The sequence below is a fragment of the Acomys minous genome (assembly GCF_964271855.1).
Source record: "Acomys minous genome assembly, chromosome: 15".
Classification (NCBI taxonomy): domain Eukaryota; kingdom Metazoa; phylum Chordata; class Mammalia; order Rodentia; family Muridae; genus Acomys; species Acomys minous.
Window position 1 is genome coordinate 11,469,538 of NC_140497.1, and position 25,696 is coordinate 11,495,233.

At 43.4% G+C, this 25,696-nt stretch overlaps 1 protein-coding gene across 2 annotated transcripts in view; it reads right to left on the reverse strand.

Moving 5' to 3' along the window:
• Nucleotides 1-19,251, reverse strand: part of CSMD1 (CUB and Sushi multiple domains 1) — a 1,521,983-nt gene extending 1,502,732 nt beyond the window's left edge. For both annotated transcript variants that reach the window (XM_084758080.1, XM_084758079.1), the window contains exon 1: nucleotides 18,775-19,251. In XM_084758080.1, coding sequence (XP_084614206.1) covers nucleotides 18,775-18,859 — 85 coding nt within the window. In that variant the 5' untranslated portion in view covers nucleotides 18,860-19,251. The remainder of the gene's footprint in view (nucleotides 1-18,774) is intronic.
• Between the last annotated feature and the right edge of the window lie 6,445 nt (nucleotides 19,252-25,696).

The following is a 25,696-nucleotide window of genomic DNA, read 5'->3' on the forward strand; positions in this document are numbered from 1 at the left end:
ATCATAAGAAGCGCCTGTAACATGAAAGGATCATAGATAAATATCACATTTCCTAAACTTCTTAAAAGTGGCTCCTACATAGATGTCAATTAATTTGCTCTTGAGCCATGAATTACTTTGATCTTGCAAAGCACTCAACTTTAGAAACCCCGTGGCAGACCAAACTCATTTTATGAAGGAATGTTCGGACGAGACCCTCTTCTCTAACTCTATAATAATTCAAATCTGCATAGCCCTAATCTTTTGAAATGAAAGCTGGCACACAGGTGCTATTTGCCATAATTATTGTGGTCTAAATAAAGAAAGGAAGGAAGATTTATTTTTATCTGACATAATTTTTCAAGTTTTAAGTCAGAAATGTATTTAGCAGTAAGCTGTGTTTAATCACACATTCAAAGACTATAATTTCTAATTGCAAATACATGAATAAAAATTTTGTGGTATTATTCTTACTTCCTCACACTTATCTGAGTAACAAATATTTTGAAAATTTTTAAGTCAAATTTTACAATCATTTTTTATAAAATGTTAACAATTAGTATTTCTCTTATAACTAATCTACATTATTAGTATTGATGGATATATCAAATTCAAAGATAATGTGACCTCTCTTATTAATCCTATTTTGAGGATAACCAATTAAGTCAGTTAGCTCATACACTCTAATATATAATGATTTATGACACTGTCCATAAATTTACTTTACTGGAGACAGACATTATACAGTTCAGGGGCAATAAATAGATGATTGTGATCAACATTCATCTTCAGAGTAGCAGTCAACAATATTTTAAAAAAAGATGTTAAGGAAGTATAGGAAAGGGCAGAGAACTAGAGGAAAAAGTCTAGTATCTTCCAGTATTTTCAGGATTACCGGATGAAATGAGTTCAAGGAATCAATCAGATAGACATGAGACACGAGCAAAGAGGATCTAGGACTGAAGAATTTGGCTAGGCCTAACAAAAGATTTCATTCCAAAATAAACTTATAAAACCCTAAATAGGTTAGTAGATTATTTCCCAAGCAGTTGTTTGCCTAATTTTCATGATCCCTGGATGAAGCATCTTTGCCTTGGGTAAAGGATTTTTACAGATGATGTGGCTGCATCTCCTTTAAGATGAGCAATGTTCTCTCACATCAACAAAAACAATCCAGTACAAACACCTTGCCAGGTAAAATGTTTTATGAGGAAAAGACTTTGGAGAGAAATGATCAAAAGCCTCCTGGACACAGCTTGATTTCCACAAGGGTCATGTCACAGTTTTGTGATGTTTAGCATGCCTGTTGGCATTTGGTTGCTTCAGTATGCTAGCTAGGAGTCCAGTGAAATTTAAATATTTGGCAGATTGTTAGAAAATGCTACATCACAGTCAGCTGATCATTAAGTGTGGAAGGAGAATCATAATCAGAGAGAATGGTTTCAAGGAAATAATGTGAGAAGCAATTGGTCAGGCATGTATAACTCTTCAGGATAAGACCTGCGTCAGCATCCTGTGAGATAGCTAACATCAACAGAGTTTCCCAAAATGACAACCACACTCATACACTGAACAGTAAGACTGGCTAGAAGACAGTGTCCTTGGTTTTGTTTTACAACCCAGGGAATGTGGCTGACAAGGTGACTTTTTGAGCCTCAAATTCCTTGTCAGGAAAATATGATACGATAAACAAGTGTTGGGCTGCCTCCCAGGGTTGCTGTATGCTGCAAAGTATCTTATCTATGTCATGGTAGTACAGACTCCCTTCTAAGTAGTACATGACCATCAATGTTAACACTGAGATTTTCAACACAATGGTTTTAGATGCTCAGTTCAATTCCAAATTTTATTTATATTAGACAAGCTCTGAGAAAGGTTGTGAATTTTCCTGAAATTCTGCAAGAAGGCATTCACTTCCCGTGGCAAGCTTGAACTGTAGGCTTCTATGCTAAATTTACAATAAACGCTGGGCTTCTAAGATGGGCAGAGGGCACACAAGGGAGATGATTAAGTGTTGCCTGGCATCCCAGAAATTGATCTAAAACCAAGATTCTAATGGCTTCAAATCTCCAAGCTGTAATCAAATTTTCCAACTTTATGTGAAGGCACCAGAAAAGGATTCAAAGGGTTATTAATTACATTTTTACCAATTAAAGATTTGCTGCCTGTCAATGAGGACATAAACTGTATACTGAGTTTAATTAATGAGAAGTAAGAAAGTGAATCAGTGAAAGTGTGTGCGTGTGTACATGCTCTCTCCTCCCTCTATTTCTGTCTTTCTCTGTCTCTGTCTTTCTCTCTCTCTCTCCCTCCCTCCATCCTTCCTCCCTCTTCCTCCCTACTCTGTTCCAATCCTCTGATTATTTATTGATTAGAACAATCACCACTGTACTGAGAATAGAAGTCCAAGACTGTCAAGGCTGAAAGGAGAAAGTTCAAACCACATCTTCTCAGAGGAAGACTCTGGGGTCTATCAAGGTACCAAGATGAAAACAGAGCAGATATTGAGCAAGAGCCTCCACCATCCTCAGTCCCAGACTCTCTCAAGTAGACTACAGGTAAGGGATCTGGCTGAGCAAGGCCAGTGATGTTTAAAATAAGATAATGGCAACCTAAAAACTGGCCAAAATATTCCTGGATAGCCTGAGCCTTCCATGTCTTCCTGTGATATGCAGTGTGACTAAACTCAGTGGCCAAGTGTTTTAGGAGTAAAGACGATGATAATTTGGTGACAGAATCATAAATTATATATGTGTCATTTATAATAGCAGGTAAGGAGGAAAAAAAGAGCAGATACTCCATAAAGCATTCAGAGCCATCCAGGCTGGATTAAATATTGCTTCCTGTGTTTGTCAGATTGGCTATATCTGATAAAAAAATAATTTTATTTACTAAGGAAACCATTGCCTGCAAAGCAGATGTCTGGTGGGCACCTATGCTTCTCTGAACACTTATGGGTAATTAATAAAGCCAAGCATTTCTTGATCATCCTTGTCAGAGTATCACATGCTCTGTAATTGTTAGAAGTACTGGGGCTTCTGGTGTCAAAGCGGTAGCTATTAGATCTCAGATTACTTTCATTTATCTTAAAGAACTTATTCTCTCTAAGCACACATACCACCAATGCACTGAAGGGAGTTTAATGAAAATGTAAGCAAAATTTTCCTTAAATAGAATTTGCATAAAAAGCTATAAAGGGTGCAAAATGTTCCTGTAACATCATATAGCGTTTGGCTGCCATATCTTTGCAGTCACAAAGTTCACACCATGAAATATCTCTTCAGATTGATTTTCAATGACTTTTTTTTAAAAAAAGCTCCAATAACTTAACAAATGCATCATGTTTTAAAACCCACTTCTCCTACCCTCACCACTCACAAGAAGCTAAGATGCTGTCTCAGTGTAGCACTTTTCTTTGTTTTAATAAGCCCCATCTCCACATCCTCCATGTCCTTGGTGAACTCCAGTTTCACTTAAGAAGTAAATTTGATACTGTAGACACATACTGCCCATCACTTTCCTCCCTGGTCTCTCTCGTCATTAAATGTGCACTGGAGTAAGTGCTCAGTGGGCACCGCTGTGCTTAGAGAGATGTGGAGACAAGCCCAGTTAGCTGCAGACACAGAAAAAAGCCACTGGACTTCAGGGCTTTCTCATGTAGTTGAACTAAGGCTTGTGGCGGGGTTGTTGTTTTGTTGTTTGTTTGTTTCCTATTTGGCCATTTATCAGGTGTCTCCATATTCAAGTTGACAGTCAGGAACATGGGGAAAAGGCTCCTTCTTATGCCCTCATGAAGCTCACTGGTCATTTTGTATCTGTTAATACAGACTGTTACAGTGTAATTTGTTGAATTGTTCTATCTGAGAGCACACGCAGGCAGAGGAGTGTGCTTGATCCCATTGTTCCTTAAAGAAGCACTGAGCAGGAACCATTCTCAAAGGCAAGATCAGAACTCAAGATCCAGGATCAGCTGTGCTACAATAGCCTTGTCTGAAGACACAGCACCCAGTCTGTGAGCTCCCCACCCCCCTCACCCCCAGCTGCTATTCCCCAGAAGCAAGAGGAAACCGTAGTGTATGAGAAGTGGGTGTGTGTCCAGCAACCCTGAAGATCTGAAAGAATGTCTCCTCTACCCTGTGATCGTTTTTTGGTAGGAAAATGTAAAAGTCTCTGAACTACTGACATCAGAGTAGTTACGGCTCCAGTGTCTTCTCTAGAGTCCCTCTCTGAGCATACATCCACTCAACATGTTCACCTTTGCCGCACACAGACACATAGGCTGAACCCTCAAAAAGCACTTGTGTGCGGCAAGTCTGAATGAGCATCTCCTTGAATCCAGAGATAGATCCCCAGGACAGGTGCTACCAATTGGTCCTCAGCAGAAGACACATGGAGAAGGAAAGCAACAAGAGTGGAAGGAAGTCCTCACTGAGAAATTAGAACTAACAAATGTGACCCTGCTCCAGCTCCATGATTGTCATAACCTACAGACACTCAATAATGGTCAAATTGTGGAGATCAAGTGACTGATCAGGCATAAACAGGACATCCATGATATGACCTACACCACAAATTTATGGAACAGCAATAGAAAATGAGGCAGAAAGGATGTAAGAGCGTGGGATGGCTTGGGGTGTTGTAGAATACATTCTTCCAGACATGGCATGGTGGTGGCTGTGATTAAATGCATAAGATTGGGGTCCATCAACATCATGTTAAACACAGGGTGCAGAAGTGGAGAAGCTGGTAAGTCCCCACTCCTTCCTGAAGGTCTAAAGGCAGGTAATCATTGCTGCAGGAAGGAAGGAGGGAGGGACTGAGGGAGGAAGGGAGAGAGGGGGATGTTCTTTAGTGGCTTAGTCATTAGCAAGATGCTCATGTTTCTGTAACCATGCTCCTGTAAGCAACCTGAATGATGCTCATTCTCATTCTCTCTCTCTCTCTCTCTCTCTCTCTCTCTCTCTCTCTCTCTCTCTCTCTCTGTGTGTGTGTGTGTGTGTGTGTGTGTGTCTCCCTCTCTCTGTCTCTCCCTCTCTCCCTCCCTCTCTGTCTCTCCCTCCCTCTCGGTTGATCCCTCCATCCCCCCCCCTCTCACACACACACACACAAGATGTGGTATAGGAACTAATTGTGAAGAGATAGGGAATCAGTAGAAGTTGGAGGAGGACATAAGAGGGTAATGAGGGTGGTGACTATGATCAAAATATACTATGTACATGTAAGGAAATGTCATAATTGAACCCATCATTCTGCATAATTAGTATGTACTAGTGAAAACATTTTAAAAAAGTAGCCACATATGATTTTCTTGGGGAACACTAAGAAGTTAGAAGATGCACGAATCAATTTGGATCATAAAATCTCTTGGTACTATGGAAGCATTTATAATCAGCAGCCCGGGTGGCAGATGCACTGACACTTCCAAGTATGTTGTATGTTTGTCTGCAGTGTTCTTTGTTATTCCCCCATGAGCACGTCTAACTTTGAGTGTCTCCTAGTCTTAAATAATATTTCAAAGGCACATTTCTCCCAGACTGTCTGAGTCCATCAGTCACTTGGGCCAAACCTCATGCCCAACTTGAGGCGGTGAACTTGACAGAAACCTTCACTTGACTTATGAGTAATGCATGATCTTGTCTCTAAGTAACCCGTAGAATGTAAGGATCACTTTGCATAATTTGGAGCATTCTTAAAGAACAATGTCAGAGCTGTTCTTATAACTAATACTGTATCCACAGGACTACTGAATTACATCTATAAACTATTCACCCTCAGAATGACATTACCTAACCTGACATACAATCTGAGGCCACATCTAGTAGAATTGAGACTCTAACTTTTTAGCTTTGCAACAAAATAGTTGCTGCCACTTATCTACAGATACCAACACCAGGCTTAATTGCCGTGTGTGTGTGTGTGTGTGTGTGTGTGTGTGTGTGTGTGTGTGTGTGTGTGTGTTTCTGTGTCTGTGTATGTCTTTGTGTGTGTGGTTTATTGTGTATATATGCACATATGCATATGTGTGAGCATTCATGTAAAGGCTAGAAGTCAGCATTGGTGTCTTCTTCATTTGCTCTTCGCCTTAGTTTTTGAAACAGGATCTCTCACTGAACCTAGTACTCACTAATTTGTCTAAAACAGGTGACCAGTTAGTTTCAGGCAACCCCTTGCCTCCGCTTTCATACCTTTCTAGCTTGTTAGGGTTACAGGTATGCCACCACTACTACTTTTTAATTGTGTGCAGAAGATTAAGCTCAGATCCTAATGCTTGCACAGCAGGCATCTCCTGACAGAGCATCTCCCCAGGACCTTTTAAATATATGCTGTGCAACTTTTAAGCTGTTGATTCAGCTCTCTGCAGCCATTTGTAGAAACAAGGAAGCTGAGCAGTAGAGTCTAGTGTTTTTGTGGGCTACATCCTAAAGGATAAGCCTTGGATGTGTCTGCAAAGCCTGCCACTTGTTGCTGCATACGAAGGGTTTCACATGCATCTATCCTCACCAAAGCAGAACCCATGAGCACAGGACACTGGGGTGAATTTTTCCATCTTAAGCCAATAGCTTATAAACAAAACAACACACTGCCTTTCATTGCTTCAAAGCCAACTGAACACTGAGTTCATTTTAAACACTAAGAAACTCAACAATTCAGCTACCTCGATTTGTCTGTTTAAGTGGTCTAAACATGATATTTTCAGGTGGTGGGATCAAAGAAGCTGAGAGTTGCAGGGTTAACCATTATGGAATGACGATGCTCTATAGGTACAAAGTAGCTAAGAAGGCAAGAACATAGGAGCAAAGCATTTTCCAGTGGACCAGAAAAAAAATCACAGTAGTCAAGTATTTAACAAGTCACAAAATCCTTTAACCCAGGCAAGGGTTGTCAGGTACCAGCAGTGCCTCTGAGCTCTCCTGAGCCTTAAGGTTGGAATGCTGCCTTTCCAGCTGTCAGGATTATCTTAAGTCTTAAACATAAGCCCAGACTTTCTGAGACATACTGCTTTTCCAAGACAGCAGCCTCAAGCAGGGTGTAAGGGCCAAAGGTTCACTGTATCAGAAGAAAAGCCACAGATGCTGGACAGACAGGAAAGACAGGTGTCTCGAGACAAGCCTGTCTTGGGAGGAGAATCTTTCCCATCCCCAGGCAGAAAGCTCACAGGTTAAGGTTTCCTCAGATTTTTTTCGTGAGTTTGGGTGAGACACTTCATGGTGAACACAAATAAAGAGAGATATTTGAATCTGTAAGCTTGAATACGACTCAAAGTTCAAAATCTTGCCATCTAACTCTACTTTGTCCAATCATGGGTCTCATAAAAAGACACTTAGCTTAAATATTCTTGTTTCAAATAATGAATTAAAGACATGCTGTGTTTGCATACACTTCACATTGTCATTGAAAAAGATGTCTCAGTCATACACCAGTACAGATGTGGATACCTTTTTGCATATTTTACACGAGCATAAGTATCATACTCCTCTATCCCACTGAAAGATTGGACTGAAATAAACATGCTACTTCAAATTCTCAGGCCAACAATTTAACTGGAAAGATTTTCATGTAAGCAATACAATTTCGTATGCAACAATTCATTCAGCTATGTTAAGATGATGGACATCTAAGCCCTGTCTATTTTTTTTCATTGTTGCTACTATAGAGAAGGCTGAAAAGAATAAGCATACCTTACTGCAAAACGCATCACATTTCACTGTTAAAAAGTCTCATAATTTAGATGCTTGATTGATATATATGAATTATCTTCTCTTACCTATCCTGATTTTTTTTTCAGATACACAACAACATTGTACAGAAATGTTTCCTGGGGATCTTGGTAAGACTTGGAATCACCAGCTACAGATTATATATATATATGGGTAGGGGAAAACAATGGTTAATATGTACATGGTTTAGAGTGAGTGACTCTTTCCTGGCACTTACTTCTTAGGCTTCTTCTTAATGTGAAGACATGTACTCCTATTTCATATTTATGTTTAGTTGGGTACTTAATACTGCTTATTCATCGTGAGATACTCTTCTAACTTTTCCAGAATAAAATGGAGGGCAAACAATGGAGAGATGGTTAGTAGCCTCATTAGCCTCTCACCTTCTGCTGTTTATGCTACTGTGAATCTTGACTTGCATCTAAGCATGACATGGAATAGGTTGTAACATGGCAAAAGTGATGAGGAGCACATGGCTGTTTACAAAGCACTATGGGATTGCATACAAGCATGCATTATCCAACTGGTCTGTCTCTGTCATCCAGTTCTGACTCTACTCCCTTTCTCACTTCATCTTACTCTCTCCTGCCTCTTCTTGTCTGGCTTTGTGTCTTATCAGAAAGCCCCACAACACAAAGAACACCAAGTAGCCTCCAAAAATGGAGGGTGAACTCTAGCCAAGAACTTCAGTGAAGCCACTGAAGGAACTGAATTGTGACAACTCCCCAGAATGATCTTAAAAGTGGCCTCTTCCCTAGTTGAACCTCAGATGACACCAACGTCCCCATCAGCACTTGTTTATATTTGTGTGGGTCCCTAAGAGGGGACCCGGCTAAGCAGTGTAAACACTGTTTACCACAGAAGCAGGGACAATGGAGAGATGGCCCTGGCTCTCACTCAGTGAAATCACTCAGCATGTCTAACTAAATAAACCCCTGGGATGGAAAGTGACCCTGGATCTTCTGCACACACCCTTTTCCAGTTGTCCCTCATGGCATCTGGTTCCATAGAAAGGGAAAACACTGATAACAAAGGTTATCAGTGAAGATCATGTTTACTATGACTGCCTTTGGCTTTTAGCCTCCTCCCTCTTCTTATTTGGAGACAACAAACAAGCTCTTAAAATTGCACCAAGTGTCTCATTCTGACTTTGTGGCTGGCAGCAAATATGCCAGAATCTGTAACTAACATGCACTGCTTTCTTCACAGAGGTTCTGGTCTTAAAATATGAAAGGTCTTAGAGCCTACTTTACAGAAAAAAATAACAGCTGCTTCTCCTTTTCATATTGCATTTTATATATTGCTTTATACCAGCTTGCTGTAAATGACCTTACTTATACTATTTATCTATGAAAACTGCAAGAAAAACAAGCTTGCTTGGAGATATAAAACAAACCCAAAAGTTCAATTTCATTACTTTTCTTATACCTTAAAGGCAGAAGACCCCGCATCTGTGCAATATACTAACAGCACATCCTTCCTAATTCTCTCCTTGCCTCTAAGACCCCAGAAATGTGATGTTGTACATGCATTTGTCAAAGAAAGGCATGATTAGCTCATCTTTCTTCCATAATCCTCTTATGTAATTCTTTTAAATTAAAAGGCTGGAAGATAAAATAGTTGTTAAGATCAAAATGACAATTGTAGATTGAAAAATATCTGCTGAATACATTCTAGTATTAAATTATTGTCACCAGAAAAGAAAAAATGCAGACACTTCTGGACCTTTTTGGATACACAAAGAGAAAAGGTGACTAAAGATGCCCAATGAATCAAATAAGCAGAAAAAAACCAATAATTTGAATTAATGTTTTGCAGCTGCTTATAGGGAAAAGTTCAAGTTTCATCATGAGTAAGTAATGTCTAAAGCAGAGACTAAGATACCTCTTATCAGTTCTGCCCTGAAGTTTTCTACAGAACATTCAAAACCACTTTGAATCCACTAAAATTAGAGCATAGAAGGTCTTCAACTCCATGGGCTGAACAACCGTGGATTCATTCATTCAAGCAGTGAATATATCCCAAAGTTCCTAGATATGCGGTTTCTTACAAATGACTAATGTTTTCTCTGTACAATAAGAGACGCAGAAATGGGAGGTAGCTAGACATCCACTCAGAGCTTGCACACTGTGGTACCAGCAGAAACAAAGATGGTGACAAACACAAATAGCCAGGATGACTCAATGTTAGACGCACTAGTTTTGTGGAAGACCCCAGTGTACAGCATGAGGATGAGATAGAAGGCCGGACTGAACCTTAGCTGTGGACTGTGGAGACTTTCAGAAGTCTGTCTATGGGAAGTATGCTGGATTGTCTAGAAGTCTAAGTACGACCAACAACCAAGAACATGCTTCCAGGAAGCCATATGCTTCTTGTCTGTTGACATTTTATTTTTCACTAGTCTTCATCTCCAAAGCTATTACCAAAATGATGATATATCCCAAGAAATAAATGATATTCAAATGAGTGCTTGACTAAGTAGAGACATGAGAAAATAATGTAGTAAGGCCTCATATAAGCATATTGTATATGTCTGGGAAATGGCTTCCATACTTGTGCTTCCTACCTTCTTCTGGGGCCTTTCTACTTTAATAAGCCACACATGACTTTTCATGGTGACAACTGAGCTTTGATGTTTCTGTGTTCCTGTGTAGACTGCACCCTTCAACCTGGTCTCTTTATGCTACCAGGCAAGGCCTCCGGCTGTCTGTAGACCTGCTCTTGGTAAGGCCATCACTCTCCACTTACTGATTGTGGTCCCTTTGCTTACTACCCAGTTCCTTGAGTCACCAGCAACTTTCACCTCCCAGACACTCCTCTCCAGTGTTGCCATGGCATCAAGGTCTCTGTTACACAAGCTCCTATTTGGATCAATGGAAATTATGTCAAGAGCCTTTTTTCTGATGCAGTGAGAAGGCTCCTGGAAGGCAAACAGCAACTTCTCCTTTGCTAACTGCGGGAGGAAGAGAGGGAACTCCTGAGTTATTCCATCAGTGTTTCTGATTAGGGTGTTCCATTACTGTCTACTCACAGTGATGTTCCCTCCAGTCCTTCTCAAGAGAGTAGCCAACCAATATATAGGACTTTATCCACAAGGTTAATGATTTAGGATCACAAAAAAACTAAAAGCTGCATACTGCATATGGGCAGTGATGGCAATTCTAGCTAGATCCTTAAGAATGTCAGTCAGGTGTTTCCCTGGCAACAAAGGCAACACTGGTAACTTCCCCACTTGACATTCCCTAGACATTATTGTAGTATTTTAAACTATTAAAACTTTTGTTTTTAAGATTTATACATTTCATCCAGGGTGGTACTATATGGATTACAATACAGGCACATTGAAGGTGGAGGCAAGAGCATAAAGAGTTCAAGGCCAGCTTCAGTTATATAGTGAATTTGAGGTCAACTTCCATCACGTTCAGTCTTATTCTCCAAAAGATAAAAGTAAAAACTTAAAATTTTATAGTTTTCTATGTTAATGTGTCCTTTTAACTTGAATAGATCGCCTCATAAAATCAAAAAAAATCCTTCTGGGAGGTTTTACTTCAAGATTTCCACAATAATTATACTTATATAATAATTAGAAATATATAATTGATGTTGAAAGGTTTACACTTTAAGAAAAATCTATTTGCTCTATTAAGCTAATGTCTTATATAAATGTGACAATTTCTATATAGTTAAGGGCCCTTCACCTTATAGAAGTACTAGCAACAAAGCCTGTAGGTCTTGGTTTTGCATAATAGTATTGTACTTGGTAAGACAACAATTTCCTTACAACTTAACAAATAAAAAATTGTTTGAACCATGGTAACAAAAATTGCTAATAGTCTCAGAACAGGCCCGTATTGCTATTCTTTGAAAGGAGATCATAAGAGCATCTTTCATCCCATGAGAACGCATCTTTGCTTTCAGATTAGCCTGGCTATGAGATGGGCACAGCATCAAAAGGCTGGGTGTGAACAGTGAGTTCACATATCAGAAAGGAGTGGAAATGCCCTCTAAGCCAACAGGCCAGAGTAGGAAGAAAGATTTTTAAAAATTACCTTAACCTAAATATACTGTGCACCCACCTTCCTATAAAACACACACAGCACACAGAGTCCTCCATATTCAGCCCATGAATATTAATCTCATGAGGCAATTCCCAACTCCTAAGAGCCCAGTGGAGATGCTTCCTGTTAAACACAAGAGAAACATATATCTCTGAATAAAGCCATAGGGATTCTCCAGGCATCGGGGAAAAATGAGTGCTTCAAATTCACAATTGATTTCAAAGGCTTCTAAATCATCACGGATCAGTCCGCAAATGATGCAAATTTTAATTTAACATTTAACTCCTTCTTACATAACACCAATCACATCAGAGTATACTAAACAGTAATGGGAAAAGTATAGAATAATTCACTGCAACAGTATATTTACATGAAAGACTATAATTATTCCTTGAAGTCTCTTCTCAATACAAACACTGTGGACAAGAAGCTTTGTTGTAAATTCATACTTTTAAAAAGATTAAATAGTGCAGGGTGATGGACAGTGATAATGAAGGCATGGATGATAGAGAAGAATCATCTGAAAAAATTGCAGCTTCATGACAAAGTAAATTCATGTTGAAATCTGTGTGGGCTAATTAGCCTTTGAAGGATTAATGAATTGATTATTAGATGCCCATACCTTTTATTGAAAGGGAAGAAGGGATGGATTACATATAGATGTAATCTATGTGTGTTTAAAGTGAGGTATATCTTTTATCTACAATGCAATGAATCTACATTCCATTACTAAATAATGAAGGGTTGTAAATTTGAATTTGTATAGATTAAGTTAGACCTATAGCTTCCTTGTCTTCTTGTCCTCATCATAAGGGCCTCTTAGTGTGAGATGAGCTGTGTTTTATGTATCAGGAAAACCTGTGAATGGGGGCTGCAGGTGCACGTAAATGCCTTCATGTAACACACACACACACACTTCTAGGACTCACTTGGAGGCAAAGGGTGGGAGTCAGAATTGAAAGGAGAAAGAGACAAGTTATTCTCAGGAGAAATTAGTGTTTCATGAGATCATTCCAACTTCCCATGCTGTGGACATGGGCAAAGAGTATAGTTAAGCCATAACAGTCTTCCTCAGAAGGTATCACGACTCAACTGGCGTGAACATGCCTTATTATCTGGATAATCCACACCCAATATTTATAATCCTGTAGGATCAACATCTTCATAGTTTGTCTTGAATTTTATTAAAGTTGAGATTCTCTAAAAGAACAAAATTAGTAAGTGAACACATTTATAAATTGACCAGTGGCTCACATCACCTCCCCCCAACACGCCCTGGTTGTAATCATATTCCCAATGTGATTCATTGGCAAAAACAAGCCAGCTATGGTGCCAAACATTTGACTCCTGCATGTTCTGTGTCTCTTGATCTCATGTCAGTGACAATATTTAAAGCATACAGTAAAATGTCCCTTACTTACTCTAGACAAATAATGGGATGAAATTAAACCAATGCTGGCAGCCATGGACTTCAAACACTCCCAGAATTGCTTCGAGCAGGTGTATGACTCTATGTGCTGTTTTGTTTCATCACCAAGAAGGTTCTAGATGCAACATTAGTGAAATGGGTGGAAGTAACATCATCTGTGACTCGAGTCAGATACAAATCATAAACAATGGACTAATCAGGATGGCATTTTTCTCTCTTGCAGATCCCTGCCTGATATAAGTGGCTTAAGGAATACTACACCCAAAGGAGCCACATTCTACTTAGTATTTGGAGACAATGATCCACTAAAGGATAAGCAGGGTTTGTGTGATCTGCAGAAAGCTCCTGAACCACTCTCCATTTTCAACCAGCTCTGCCTTACAATTTCTGTGTGCTCCTTTTCAAATAAAGAGGATATTAATTCCCCCATCAGTCTCCACACCAGGGACTAGAGTTGCCCTTAAACACACTCATATCATCAACCAAAGGTCATTTAAGGTCATCCTGAAGCCATTGTGAAATGACCTGCTTACTTATAATTTATCTGTAATTGCTTGAGGATGGATATTGAACTTGCACACTGAAAGCTTGTTCTGGAGTAGATATTCTGGGAGCTAAGGACCATGCCTGAGCACTTGAAGGCAGCAGCAAGCAGTTGATTCCTTTAGGACAAATACATTTCTGCAAAGCCAAAAGCATCTAAATCTTTGCCTAGGGTTGTATATGACCATTAAGCTCATTCAAAAAAAAAATCTGCCACTAGCTCAAGCAGTAGGGAGAGCACACAATCAAATTGTTTTGATTTCCTCATCACCACCCCTGATCTGAGAGTTCAAGTTACTACTCCAGATGTCTAAGGGGTAAGCAGGTCTTCAAAATGCTCCCTAGAGCAAAGATGCAGATAGGGAGTATACATTTCTTACCAGACATCTTGCTGTGATTTGGCATTTACTTAGTAAGATAAAAATTAAAAGCATGCATACCCTCTACACACTTGGGTACAATTTTTTATAGAGAGGAACGGACTCAACAGAGGTAGAAAGGCCAAAAGAGAGCACAGAGCTTGAGTTGCACATGTGCAAGTTGTCACAGCTTATTTCACCATGAGCTCAGCAGAAAAACTACCAGAGTCACATTTAGAATTCAACAGAGCATGGAGTGTTTAATATGCCATTTGCATTTTGACAGCTTAGAAATGTCTACACTGGATTTGCTGGATCCTCGGCAGTAAGCACTAAGTGGCCACTGAGCTTTTGTTGATCTATTTCTGGGAGGAAGCAGAGCCATTTGCTTGACATCTTCCTAGTTGGATTGTGTTTCAGACAATAAACTGGAGAATGACTGAGGCAGCCTTGCCCTGGGGAAGGAGATGCTTAGCCTGGAGGAACTTGGAAGCCAGAGGTAAGTTGTGTCCCAATCAAGCATGATCGGCTACATGAAAGCCAACATAAAGATAGCCCCGCCCTTTGCTCTCTACCAGTAAGGTGCTTGAGCCCCGGAAGCAAGTGTCCTAGAGTCCCTGAACTACTGTTATTTCTGCTGTAAATGTGTACAATGGGGTGGCATTGTTCTCTTCTTCCAGTTTGCCAAACTTGTGACATGAGAAGATAGATTCCCCCTTATTTTTGTAAAATATGTGTACTTTATACTTATGTATGTGTCAGTGTGTTCTATGTGTGAGTGTAGTTGTCTTTAGAGGTCAGAAGAGGAGATAGAAAAACTTTGAGTTGAAGTATCAGCTGTGAGCTGCCTGATGTGGGTACTGGGAATGGATTTCTGTCCTCGAAAAACAGCAGGTGCTCCTGGCTCTTAACCACTGAGCCACCCTCTGCAGCCCCATGGTTTGCTTTGCTTTAATTGTTCATGGTCTTAAGAGTTCTAAACTAGTAACTAAACCATTTCATTAGAAACAGTAGAAGGCTTTTGGATGGCCAGACCTGTATGTATGTGTGTGTTTGTGTGTGTGTGTGTGTGTGTGTGTGTGTGTGTGTGTGTGTGTATCTTTGAAAATGCAAAGAGGGAAAAGGATTTGATGAAGACATCTTGAGTACAGAGAGTAAACCAGCAGTCCTTCTGATGCATGGTGGATTTGGGGTGGTTTTGAGCACACTTATTCAAAAGAGACCCTAGCTTCATTGGGAGCCAAATTTAGAGTAGCCCTGATATAAAGAAATTGGACCTGCAAATTAAAGGCCTCGGCATCCTTTAGTGATAAGAATTTTCAAAGGTTAACAATCTAGAGGTATTAAAAGGCTCGGGAAGAACTCTTTGGCCCTTGAGTTCTGTGGGGATTCGATTGTGTGTGCTTTAAAAGTCTCTTTGCTGGAGAGGTCGGCAACCAAAAAAAATCGCCTGAGCAAATCTCTGCCTTCGCTCCCAAGCTTCCTCAGGTGAGGCTCCTTCCAGTAACACTAGGTGAGAATACTTTTAGCCCAAGTTCCAAGCTAAGCCTGAAAAGCCACCTTCCTTTAACTACCCACAAATCTCCTGGGAAGCAAACTTTGCTCACCCTGTAAACACAACACAACCCTGGATTGGGGGCACAAATGTAAGCGAACTTTCTGAAATGAATCGTTCCATCTATTTACGAAAGGAAAAAGCTTAAAACCTTCATCATTTTCTTGCGGTTCCTGGAAAATGTAGTGCTTTAAAAGAAATACATACTTTAATAATAATAATAATAATAATAATAATAATAATAATAATAATAATAATAATAAACAAAAATAATAATAATGAATTTGAGCTAATGCTTGGGCATTAAAGGTTGAAGGTAATGGGCTCCAAAGACCTCTACCACAGCGCCTCCAGCCTCTCAGCCTTTCGTAAACAGGTCAAGAAAGATGTCCCAGGCATTAAAAACTCTGAACCTGTTTTTGCCATAGCGCCCTTGCCACCTGAGTGAAGGCAGAGCAGCTGAGAGTGGCAGTTACCCAGAGCCCTCCAACAGGGTGCTTGGAGGTGCCCTCCTACTCCTTCTGACCCTGTGGCCAAGCCTTGGAGCCCAGAGGCGACACCCCCTGGCAGACGCCCGACCTTGGCCCACTAGCTTTGGTTTTCAAAGGGAAATTGCGACCCTACTCCAGCTGCCATCCACCACAGTGTTGGCCACTCTCATCCTGGTGTCACCAGCCTCCTGCCAGCCTACACAGACACAGGGCTTGTGCTTAACCTCACGCGTGTTATGAGATGCTGCTCAGGCCCCGAGGGGGTTAATGAAGGAGCGCAAACCCACGGGTGCGTATAGCTAGACAATAGCGCAAAAGATATTGGCCACCAGAGTCCCAGTCCCTTTGGGTACGAGGACGCGCGCAGCTGTAAGCGAGCACGCGCATGATCCCAACACCAGGCAAGCAGGGGCCGGCGGCACCTTGGGCTTCACTTTAGCGTCCATGGTCTCCACCTCGGTTCCTGTTGCGCAGGAGGCACTCTGTCCGTTCTCCTGGGTTTTCAGTCAGGCCCAGGACTCTGCTCCTACCCTGAGATCCCTGAACCTAGCTAGTGAAGCCTCTACCCTGGACCTGTCCCTCCACACCGGCGCTCCTGCCTCTCCCTCCCCCAGCGCGGCAGACCACCCTCGTGGGGGCGGAATCGGCCGGCACACGTGTGTGGATTATTAAGCAGCCGGGCGAGCGGCTGTGAGCTCCATGCATCAAGCTCTGTTAATTGCGGGGGAAGGGAGCTGGGAGTGCACAGAACTCGGAGGAAGAGAGTGGGCTCCCAGGGTGAGCCGCGGGTTTAGAAGAAGGGGAAGCCTTGCCCTAGATCAAGTCCGAGTGCAGGAAAGGTTAAGAAGTTTGGCATAGTTGAATGGCAGGCATATCATTTTAATCAAGGGTTTGTCTGGAGAAAGCCTGGTCCTTTGTCCTGAATCTTTTCCACTTCCAACGTTGATACACACCCGCATCAGGTTTTGGGGACACAGCCCTCGACTTTTCGTGCTTTGCCTCTCAATTCCCTGTGTGCCCAGAGTGACTCAAGGCCTCTACCAGCCTAACCTGGCTTGGTGCTGGGCCAGTGGAGCTTCCTTAGCCAGCAGGTTGGTGGAGGCCTAGGCTAGATGGAGGGGGGCGTGTGATCAGAGGGTAGGCATCTGCAGGATGCTCCAGAAAATCAAGCGATCCTATCTCTCTAGCTAACCAGGACCCACCTTTCTCTCTAGGTGAGCTATTGGAGTGCATCCTACAGATACCCATTGTGAGGTGGGTGCTTCGCAGAGAGGGGTCAGCACCGCGATGGCCAGTCTCCCCCAGCAGGAGCTCTCCTGCAATCCTCTGCTTTCTCCAGGCGGGTGTGGAGTTGGATGGAGATCACAGAGTCCTCTGTCGCTTCTTAATCACCCTTGAATTTGAACCGCGGGGAGAATGGAAGGTAGGGTGGTCTAGGGAGGAAAGGGAAATGTCTTGTGAGGAAGGAGGGAACAAAGGAGGCAAAAAGGAGGCAAAAAGGAAAAAAAGTCCTAAGACTAGGATCCCTCCTTTAAAAAGAAAATGAAAAACAATCTATCTATAAAGATACAGTTATAGGTTTTCCCAGGAGCGCGAGGAAAGGAGATGACACTTGGAGATATATCAGAGAAGGGCAAGAGTGAAGAAAAGAAAGCAGGTACTTGCAAATGTGAAAATCAGTTCTCTCTCTCTCTCTCTCTCTCTCTCTCTCTCTCTCTCTCTCTCTCTCTCTCTCTCTCTCTCCCCCCCCCTCCCCTCTGTTCTCTCCCTCCTTCCCATAGAATAGACTGAGCGCAGGAGCTGTTGCCAACCAGAAGGTTGCAGCTTGTAGAGACTTAGGAGAAAACATCCCCTAACTCATTTCAAGGAGAAAGCCAAGTTCACCTAGCCAAAAGCCCCTAGGAACCACTTAGAAAGTACCTTTCCCTTAGGTCAGACTTAGACAGGGGCTGTCGCTGTATGCACAGAAAATTGATCTGATATGGAACACCCCCAGCCCCAACAGAACACCCTGCTGGCTCCATCCACCTGGCTAGATGCTACAACTTGCAAAAAGCGAAGTCCAGGGGGAAGGAAAAAGGGAGCGATCTCACGGAAACAGCTAGTTTGAGTACCTTGGAGAGGAAGCAGAGGAATGGAGTGTAAGGAGGTGTAAGGCTGTAAGCTAGGAGCTTTCCCTGGATGGCACAGGAACCCAAAGAGCTTGAACTTGCGCCGAAGGCGCCCAGTTGGTTTGCCAGGTGCGCCGGGTCCGGGGAGAAGTCGTGGGAACTACCCCAGCCTGCGACCCGCCAAGCCCACCAAGCGCCAGAAGCCAAGGCGCAGTTCTCTGCCCAACTCGTGTCAGGCTTTCTTCTCCTTGACAACCCACAGCACACAGAACACAGCACGCAGAGAAATGTCGTTTGAGCCCAAGTGAGGGGGAAGGAAGGGCGGGGGTGGGGCGGGGGCAAATGAGGGGTGGGAAGAACGCGATGGAAGCTCGGATCCGGGCGCTGCGTTCCCAAGCGTCGCTGGTGGACAGCCACCCGGCCCGTGCTTGCTACTCGGTCCCCTATGGTCCTCAAATCAGACACTCGCATTCGCAAACCGGGCCTCCGAGGGTTCGGCCGTCTCCCCGGTACTGAACCAGCCTGTCTTACCCTTAGCTGCAGTGAGGAGCCCCGCGCACAGAACCGCCAGCACCAGAGGCAGGAGCAGCGACTTGAATTTCCTCCACGCAGTCATGTCTGCAGATATTCCACACGCACACGAAACGGATGGCTCTTCTCGGATGCGCCGGTCTCCTCCGAGGAACGACCGGGCTCTAAACACAGCTTGGTAATCACCAAAGGGCAAGGCGAGCTGGCAAGAGCTCCGGGTTCCCAGCCCGGTCGCGCATCCGACACCTCCCGCAGCTCTGCGCGCCCCGCTCGCTCCGCTCCCGTAGCATTGGGTCCGAGCCACTGCGGGGCTGAAGATGCTCCGACCGAGCGCAGCCCCGGGGTTGCCGGGGCCTGGGACGAGCGCCGGCGGAGCCGGGGAGGAAGGCACCAAGGCAGAGAGGCTGCGGGAGGGGGCGAGGCGGGGAGAGGAGCGCGCGCAGCCGGGAGCAACCTGGAGCGGAGGCAGCTGGAGAGAGAGCCAGCGAGTGGGAGGTGCGGGAGGGGTGGGGGGGGAGGAGAGCGGGGCTGGAGCGGGAGGAAGGCAGGGAGCGAGCGCCTAAGACAGGCTTGCTAGCGGCGCAAGGAGCCGCTGCCGTGGCTGCTGGACTCAACCATCCTACCCACCGAGAGGGGAAGGAGGCTGGCACCGCGCAGTCCCGGACTCAGCCTGGCCTTGGGCTCTGGGGCCCCCAGCTTGCTGCGTTTGGCCTCCGGCGCGGCTGCGCGCAGGCTGGAGCACAGAGACTTGTTGGGCGTTCGAGTGGGAAAAGCCCACGTCGCGCACCGAGGAGAAACCACACAATTGGCCACGCAAGCAAGCCTGAGGGCTCTGTGGGGGCAGGTGGGGACGGGCCACCACCCTCTGAGCAGTCTTTCTCCAGTAACCAGAAGAAGCCCCCTGCCTAAGTTAAGAAAGAAATGCAGGTGGGCCCAGCTGTGGCTGGAACTGGGATCTAAAAGGGTACTTTTTTTAAAAAAAATTGTAAATTACCCTTTTAAAAGGTGACTGGATACACCTGTCAAGAGCCAGGGACAATTCCTCCTCTGCTTATGTTTAGTCTCCTTAGGGTTACCCACACACCAACCCCAGCTCTATGTGGGATTCAAAATGAAGGTGAAAAACAAGGCTGTCACTCTGTCCTGGTTGTGAGAGCAGAAGAATTGGCATACCTCTAGTGAACCCCAACATCAAACCCAATGCTCAAGAAGGTCCCCCTGATCCCGCAAAGAGGAAAGAGGAGGAACTGCTCAGAAGCAGGTTTACTGCAGCCACTGGGAAACACAGAGAGCAAATTGTGCTAGGGAAAGGCTGCAGGTTAATTGAAAAGTCCAAACCAGGTGAAGACTGGAGTTCACAGAGGCTTATATAAAGGGTTCGTGCTTCATTGTTAATCAGAGAAGACTGGGGACTTCTAGAGGATTAGAGGGAAGGAGCCTTGGACATCTCACGCCTCCACCCTAGGAACACCCATGCCGTGATGACCCTGTGTTGTTCACACCAAGGACCAAAAGCAGTACCACTGCATTGTGTCCACTGTCAAGGAGTGAGCAACAATGTGCCACATTAGTGTTCTGGATCTTTCTTGGCCCCTGTATCCCATAGATCACATGGGGATATGACAGTGACTCCAGAGAGGTGGAATTACTAGTTGGACCTCCCACTCCCTAGAGCAAATACCCAGCCTGGATTCCTCCTCCTCCTAGGGATATGAGCTCCCCAGGAAAAACAACAACAACAAAAACAACAACAACAACAAAAAACACATGGCTGCTTTCCCCCAGAGGTGCTCTCTTGGAATCGGTCTGCATTTTTGTTGTTGTTGAGCATCTCTTATTCCTGGGGGAGAAACTTCTAGAATATCTCTCTAAGACATGGATTCTGGATGGCCCCTGTGTTGACTTCAGTATGAAGTAGACAGGGAGTGCAAAGGATCACCTTTGGTGTGATTTTTAAGTCATCTCCCCGATGTTATCTACACCCCAGCAAGTGAGAAACTTTCAAGACCTATTACAAGATCCAATAGTTCATCTTCTTCTTCTCCTCAGGACACATTGATCTTTAGGAGTGGAAGACCTGAAGTCCCCCCATGAGAGATGGTGTCCTGTCTTCCCACTGCCACTCCTAATGACTCATGTCACCAAGACAGATTTCTGCCATTAAAAACCATTTCCAAATCCCACTACCTGGTGCTGGGATTCACAGAGGGCCTCGGATTATTAGGGTCCCAATCAGGAATGTTTAGTGTCACCTGAGAAATCAAATACCTTTGCACAGAATCACTACATCTTGCCAACTGGAGACCAAATGGCTCCTTCGAGGCAACATGTGTAAAGACCCTTTTCCTTTCAGATCCATGGTGATGCAGGAGATAGAGACAGGAGCACCACCTCAAGTTCCAGGCCAACCTGGTCTAGACAAAGTTTCAGGATAGCCACAATTTCATAGGGAAACCTTTTCTCAAAATAATAATAATGATGATTATGTTAATGATAATAATAATAATAAAACTTTTTTTCTTTCTTTCTTTCACTTTGTTGTTGTTCATATTGTTGCCTTTGGTGCAAAGAATCTATATGAGTAAAACCATAGCACAACAACAGTCCCAATAAATGGCAAACAATGACTTTGTTTTGGATTAGGAAGAAAGGAAGATCCTGTGTCTAGAAGTTAGAATGACCTTGCCAAATTTCAACCTGATTGTAAGTGTGAGAACGTGGCAAAAGACAGTCCAGGAAGAATGGCTGGTTTTGGAGGGATGTGATAGTATTGGGAATCTCCCCTAGCCAGGAGCTTAAGCTCTAAGCAGCCCAGAAGGAAATCATGGGGCTCTGCTGCCATCTAGTGCTCCGATTTTCTTGCTAGCATCTGTTAGAAAAGCCATAGTCTTATCTCCTTTTCGTTTTCCACTCTGGTCACCTGGCTCCCTTCTTGGAAGACCTTTGCGTAGGACCGGGAGTACCCATGCCCTCTTCATACCAACAGGCACTCGATGAAGAGTATTGTTAGCATCCTAGATGGTCTCCCCTCTTCTGGTCTCTAATTTGTTGTGAGAGCGTACTTTCCCTCAGATTCAAACGCTCCTAACTAAGACATTGATATGAGATCCTTCCAGCGGAGGACAGTGAGGTAACTTAGAAGTGCTGAGGAGCTTCTCTGCAGTGACTGGAAGGTTTGTGCCATGACATGGGTGTGGATGCTTTCCCCAGGCTCAGCACAGCACTCTTCTGCCTCGAGAGCCTGGATAAACTGCACTAGAAGCACTGTTGGCATCCAGACTGGCCCCCTGAGGAGTACACCACGAAAAAGCAAAGAGGCCCCTGCCAGGCTGGAAAGATAGAGATGTCCCTAAGGCCTTGCATCATCCACGCAAAGATGTGTGGCATAAACACATAAACACTCAGGAGGCAAAGAGTCCCTGTGAGATGGAAGCACCTAAGGAGAGGCCCAAGACATGGTGCTTGAGATAAATATAGATTGCTTTTACAATGTACAACTGAGAATACTAATTAGCTAAAGAGCTGTATGAGAATGAAAAATCTTAGAGAATACAGCTTGTTGCTAGGATGGCTAAATATGACTTTGCTTGGGCTTGTTCGGTGCTGTATTTGAAAGATCAATGGCTGTATTTGAAAGATCAATTTGAAAGAGTTGGAGGGGGCCTGTTTCTTTAAGAAATCTGTCAACCTGTAGGAAGCCACCTCTTACTAAAGCCAGAAGGCGAACTGTACTTGGGTGTTTGTACACATCTGAATCCCTCTCCCCCACAGCAGAGCTTGGTGCATGTGCAATTGATGGCAAGGCTCTTGCCTGCCCTGGCCTCTGTGTTCCTGCCGCCTCAGTAATACCAGATCACTACTCTTTGGAAGCGCCTCCGGGGGGCAATCTCCAGAAAACATCCCTAGACACCCTTGAAAGAAGGTGGAAACATGAGCAAATGCAATGACATTCTCAGGTATATGACTTTTTTCCCTGGCTCGTTTACCTACTAAGCCTTCTGATAAAGCAATGTTTTAACTATTCTATGTTCCTGGGCATGTCTTTAGGATGAGGGAAAACAAAGTAGCAAATGGTGGGTACACACTGCAATTGATTAATTCACTGCACAATGAGTGAATAATGAATTCTCCCCTTTCACCATAAGGTAGCGTGACTGAAGGGCAGACACCCCATAAACTGCATGTGCCTCCAAGCATAACAATAACTTGGTCATCTGTATAATTGAAGACAAAGTGGCTAGTTCCGACCTCCAAGTATCTGACACAGTTTATCTGTGAAAACTACTAAGACTTGACATTTCGAACAAGTTCAAAGTGACAGGGGTGTATCAGAAGTCACACTTTTGAGAAATGCTGGCCTCAGAGATTGACCCTGGAGTCAAAGAATCTGCTTTGAGTCACACATCTACCTTCTCAGCAAGCAAGCAAGCATGCATCAAATGTAATCCAAGTGAATTTCTTCATTTGCAATGTATGTAACGAGATCTTCCTGGTGGGCATGTGGGAAGAATCCAGCAATATTGAGACAATGCCAGACACATAGTAAAGCCCCAAAGATAGTGTCTCCCTTTCCTGTGTAGCCCACCTCTGAAAGGGAAGAAAGAGAAGTAGCCAGATGGGGAAGGCTTGCCACCTGCTCCAACTCATATCTTAAGATTTCAAAATGGAACTGGGGAGACACAAAAAAATACCCCGTTCAGTTGCCATCTCCCAGTTGTTGCAATGTGAATCCTGCTGACCCCCAGGTGGGAAGCTGAAGTTTCCTTTGCTCTGACTTTTATGTTCAGCTTGCAAAGCAGCCTCATACTGTTTTCTTGATGCCTGTAGAACAGGAGGTGGCTAGAAAAGCTCCTCTGCAGCTGGGTGGCTGGCCACCCTGCCTGTTGGTTAGTAGGGTTTTATTTCTGCAGCAAGACCTCGCAGCATGGAGTCAACATGTAGACCCACCAGCCCAGGCTGCTGCTACAGGTCAGAGGGACAGCAAGGGTGACCCAGATGTCCTCACAGAGCAAACAGTGTCTGGGGAGCACGTATGTGTACTGCCTCAGCATTAGGGCTCACAGGTGACTTTCAGGAGAATTTTACTATCTACTATATTCCAACAGATTTGAATGCCAGAAGGGCTATGTTAAGAAAAGCCACTCTTCCTTCTGCACCTCCATTGTCATTCACGTGACTGTCATATGTAGCTTTTGACCAATGAGTAAGCTACTTCTCAAATTTTTATTCCCTTCACAATCTCAATTTTCATCATTTTTCTGCTCCTCACCTGGCTCCAAAGAGTTATCTACTAACAGCCATTTAGTGTGTCACTCTATTGAGTTCTCCACAGGAAAAGCATTTGATGATGAAAGCATGAACAATTATTTTTACTCAGAACAAGTCAAGGCAAACACACATATCAACACCACACACACACACACATTTGGACTATAGAAACACTGATCTTTACATCAGCCTTATCACTGAACTTGAATAAATGGCTCCAAGTTATTTCATTTATTTCATTAAAAAAAATCAGTGAGCTGTATTGAGGTGACAAAATTAAGAGTGACTACCTAGCTCCCCCATACCTTTAATCATGCTGTCAAGAGGAAATGAAGACATCACCGGTTATGTTCTAGCAATTTCCCCTTTGGGGAGATGATTGTTCCCACCTAGTAGTTTCCTAATGTTAAGGAAATGTCTAACTAACATGTCTCCTCTCCGTTTTAAAATGCATACAGAGTAACCATACTTTCCCTCAGAATGGGTTTCTGCTGCTGCTGGCTTTTCACAGCGACACTGAGAGTATGTGGCATGCCAGATATTCTGTGGTCCCCACCGTTCTTAGTTCTGTAGGCATTCATACAGAGAGGGTCCTTGGCTATGTGTTAATAGTAAGCAGGACCCAAGGGGGCATCTGAGACCAAGGACCAGGGTCTCCCACAGTCGCACTAACAGGAAATAACTTTGTGTACCTGCTTACGTCAATATATAAAGAAATTCCTTGTATTGACAAATGGGTCCTCAGCAACCTCAATTAATATGTCAATTCTCCCATTTCCCAAAAGATTAATTTATATACTTTATGCAAACATGAACTGCCTAGTCTCTAAAAAGAGCATCTACTTTCTTAACTCATTTGATTGTTGGGAGCATTAATTAAGATGATGTATGAAAAAATGCTGGGTTTGAAATGGAATAGAAATATAAATACAGACACAGATTTCTATCTTTCTGTCTTTCCTGTGTTGCCTCTGAATGTAAATGTATTTGGGTTTTTTTTACCCTGAAGGATTGTCATTCTTTCTTATTGATTGAAATGAGAGGTTTTCAGATGTTTGCTGAAATTGTCTATGCAAAATCTTTCCTATTGGAAAAAAATCCTCTTTAAAAGGCAAGTTATCATCTTTTGAAGTACAGCAAAATTGTCAATTCTTGGAATATTCCTTTCACATGTGGAGCAGTGCTTTAGGCAGTGCCAAAATAGTATGTGATTGCTGCCATCAGGAGCGGCGTGAGCAATACAACACTGACTGACTCCCTGAAGCGTGTGGGACTCTACCCTCCGTTCTGTGGCACAGAAACTCTTGCCTTGCTAGAAGAAAGGTGAACCCACACCACTCACATACCTGTTATGACACAAGTCAGATACGAGTGTGTGCAGAATCTGAGATTGTGAACGGTCAACCAGAGGAGCTTTAGGTCTTGTCAACAATTACTACCCTAAAGAATGGAGAGACAGACGTCTAAGTCCAGGCCTGTGCGTTGCATCTGGATGCCTCCAGGGATTCTAATGAAGTGCCTCTGATACCTCAAGGCTTTGAATGAGCCTCCAGGAAAGACAAAATCTCATACCAGCTTAAAACATGAAAACGCATTCAAGGCAGAGAGGAGAAGCAAGTGAGCAGATTTGGAGGGATATCTGCCTAGAGAATTC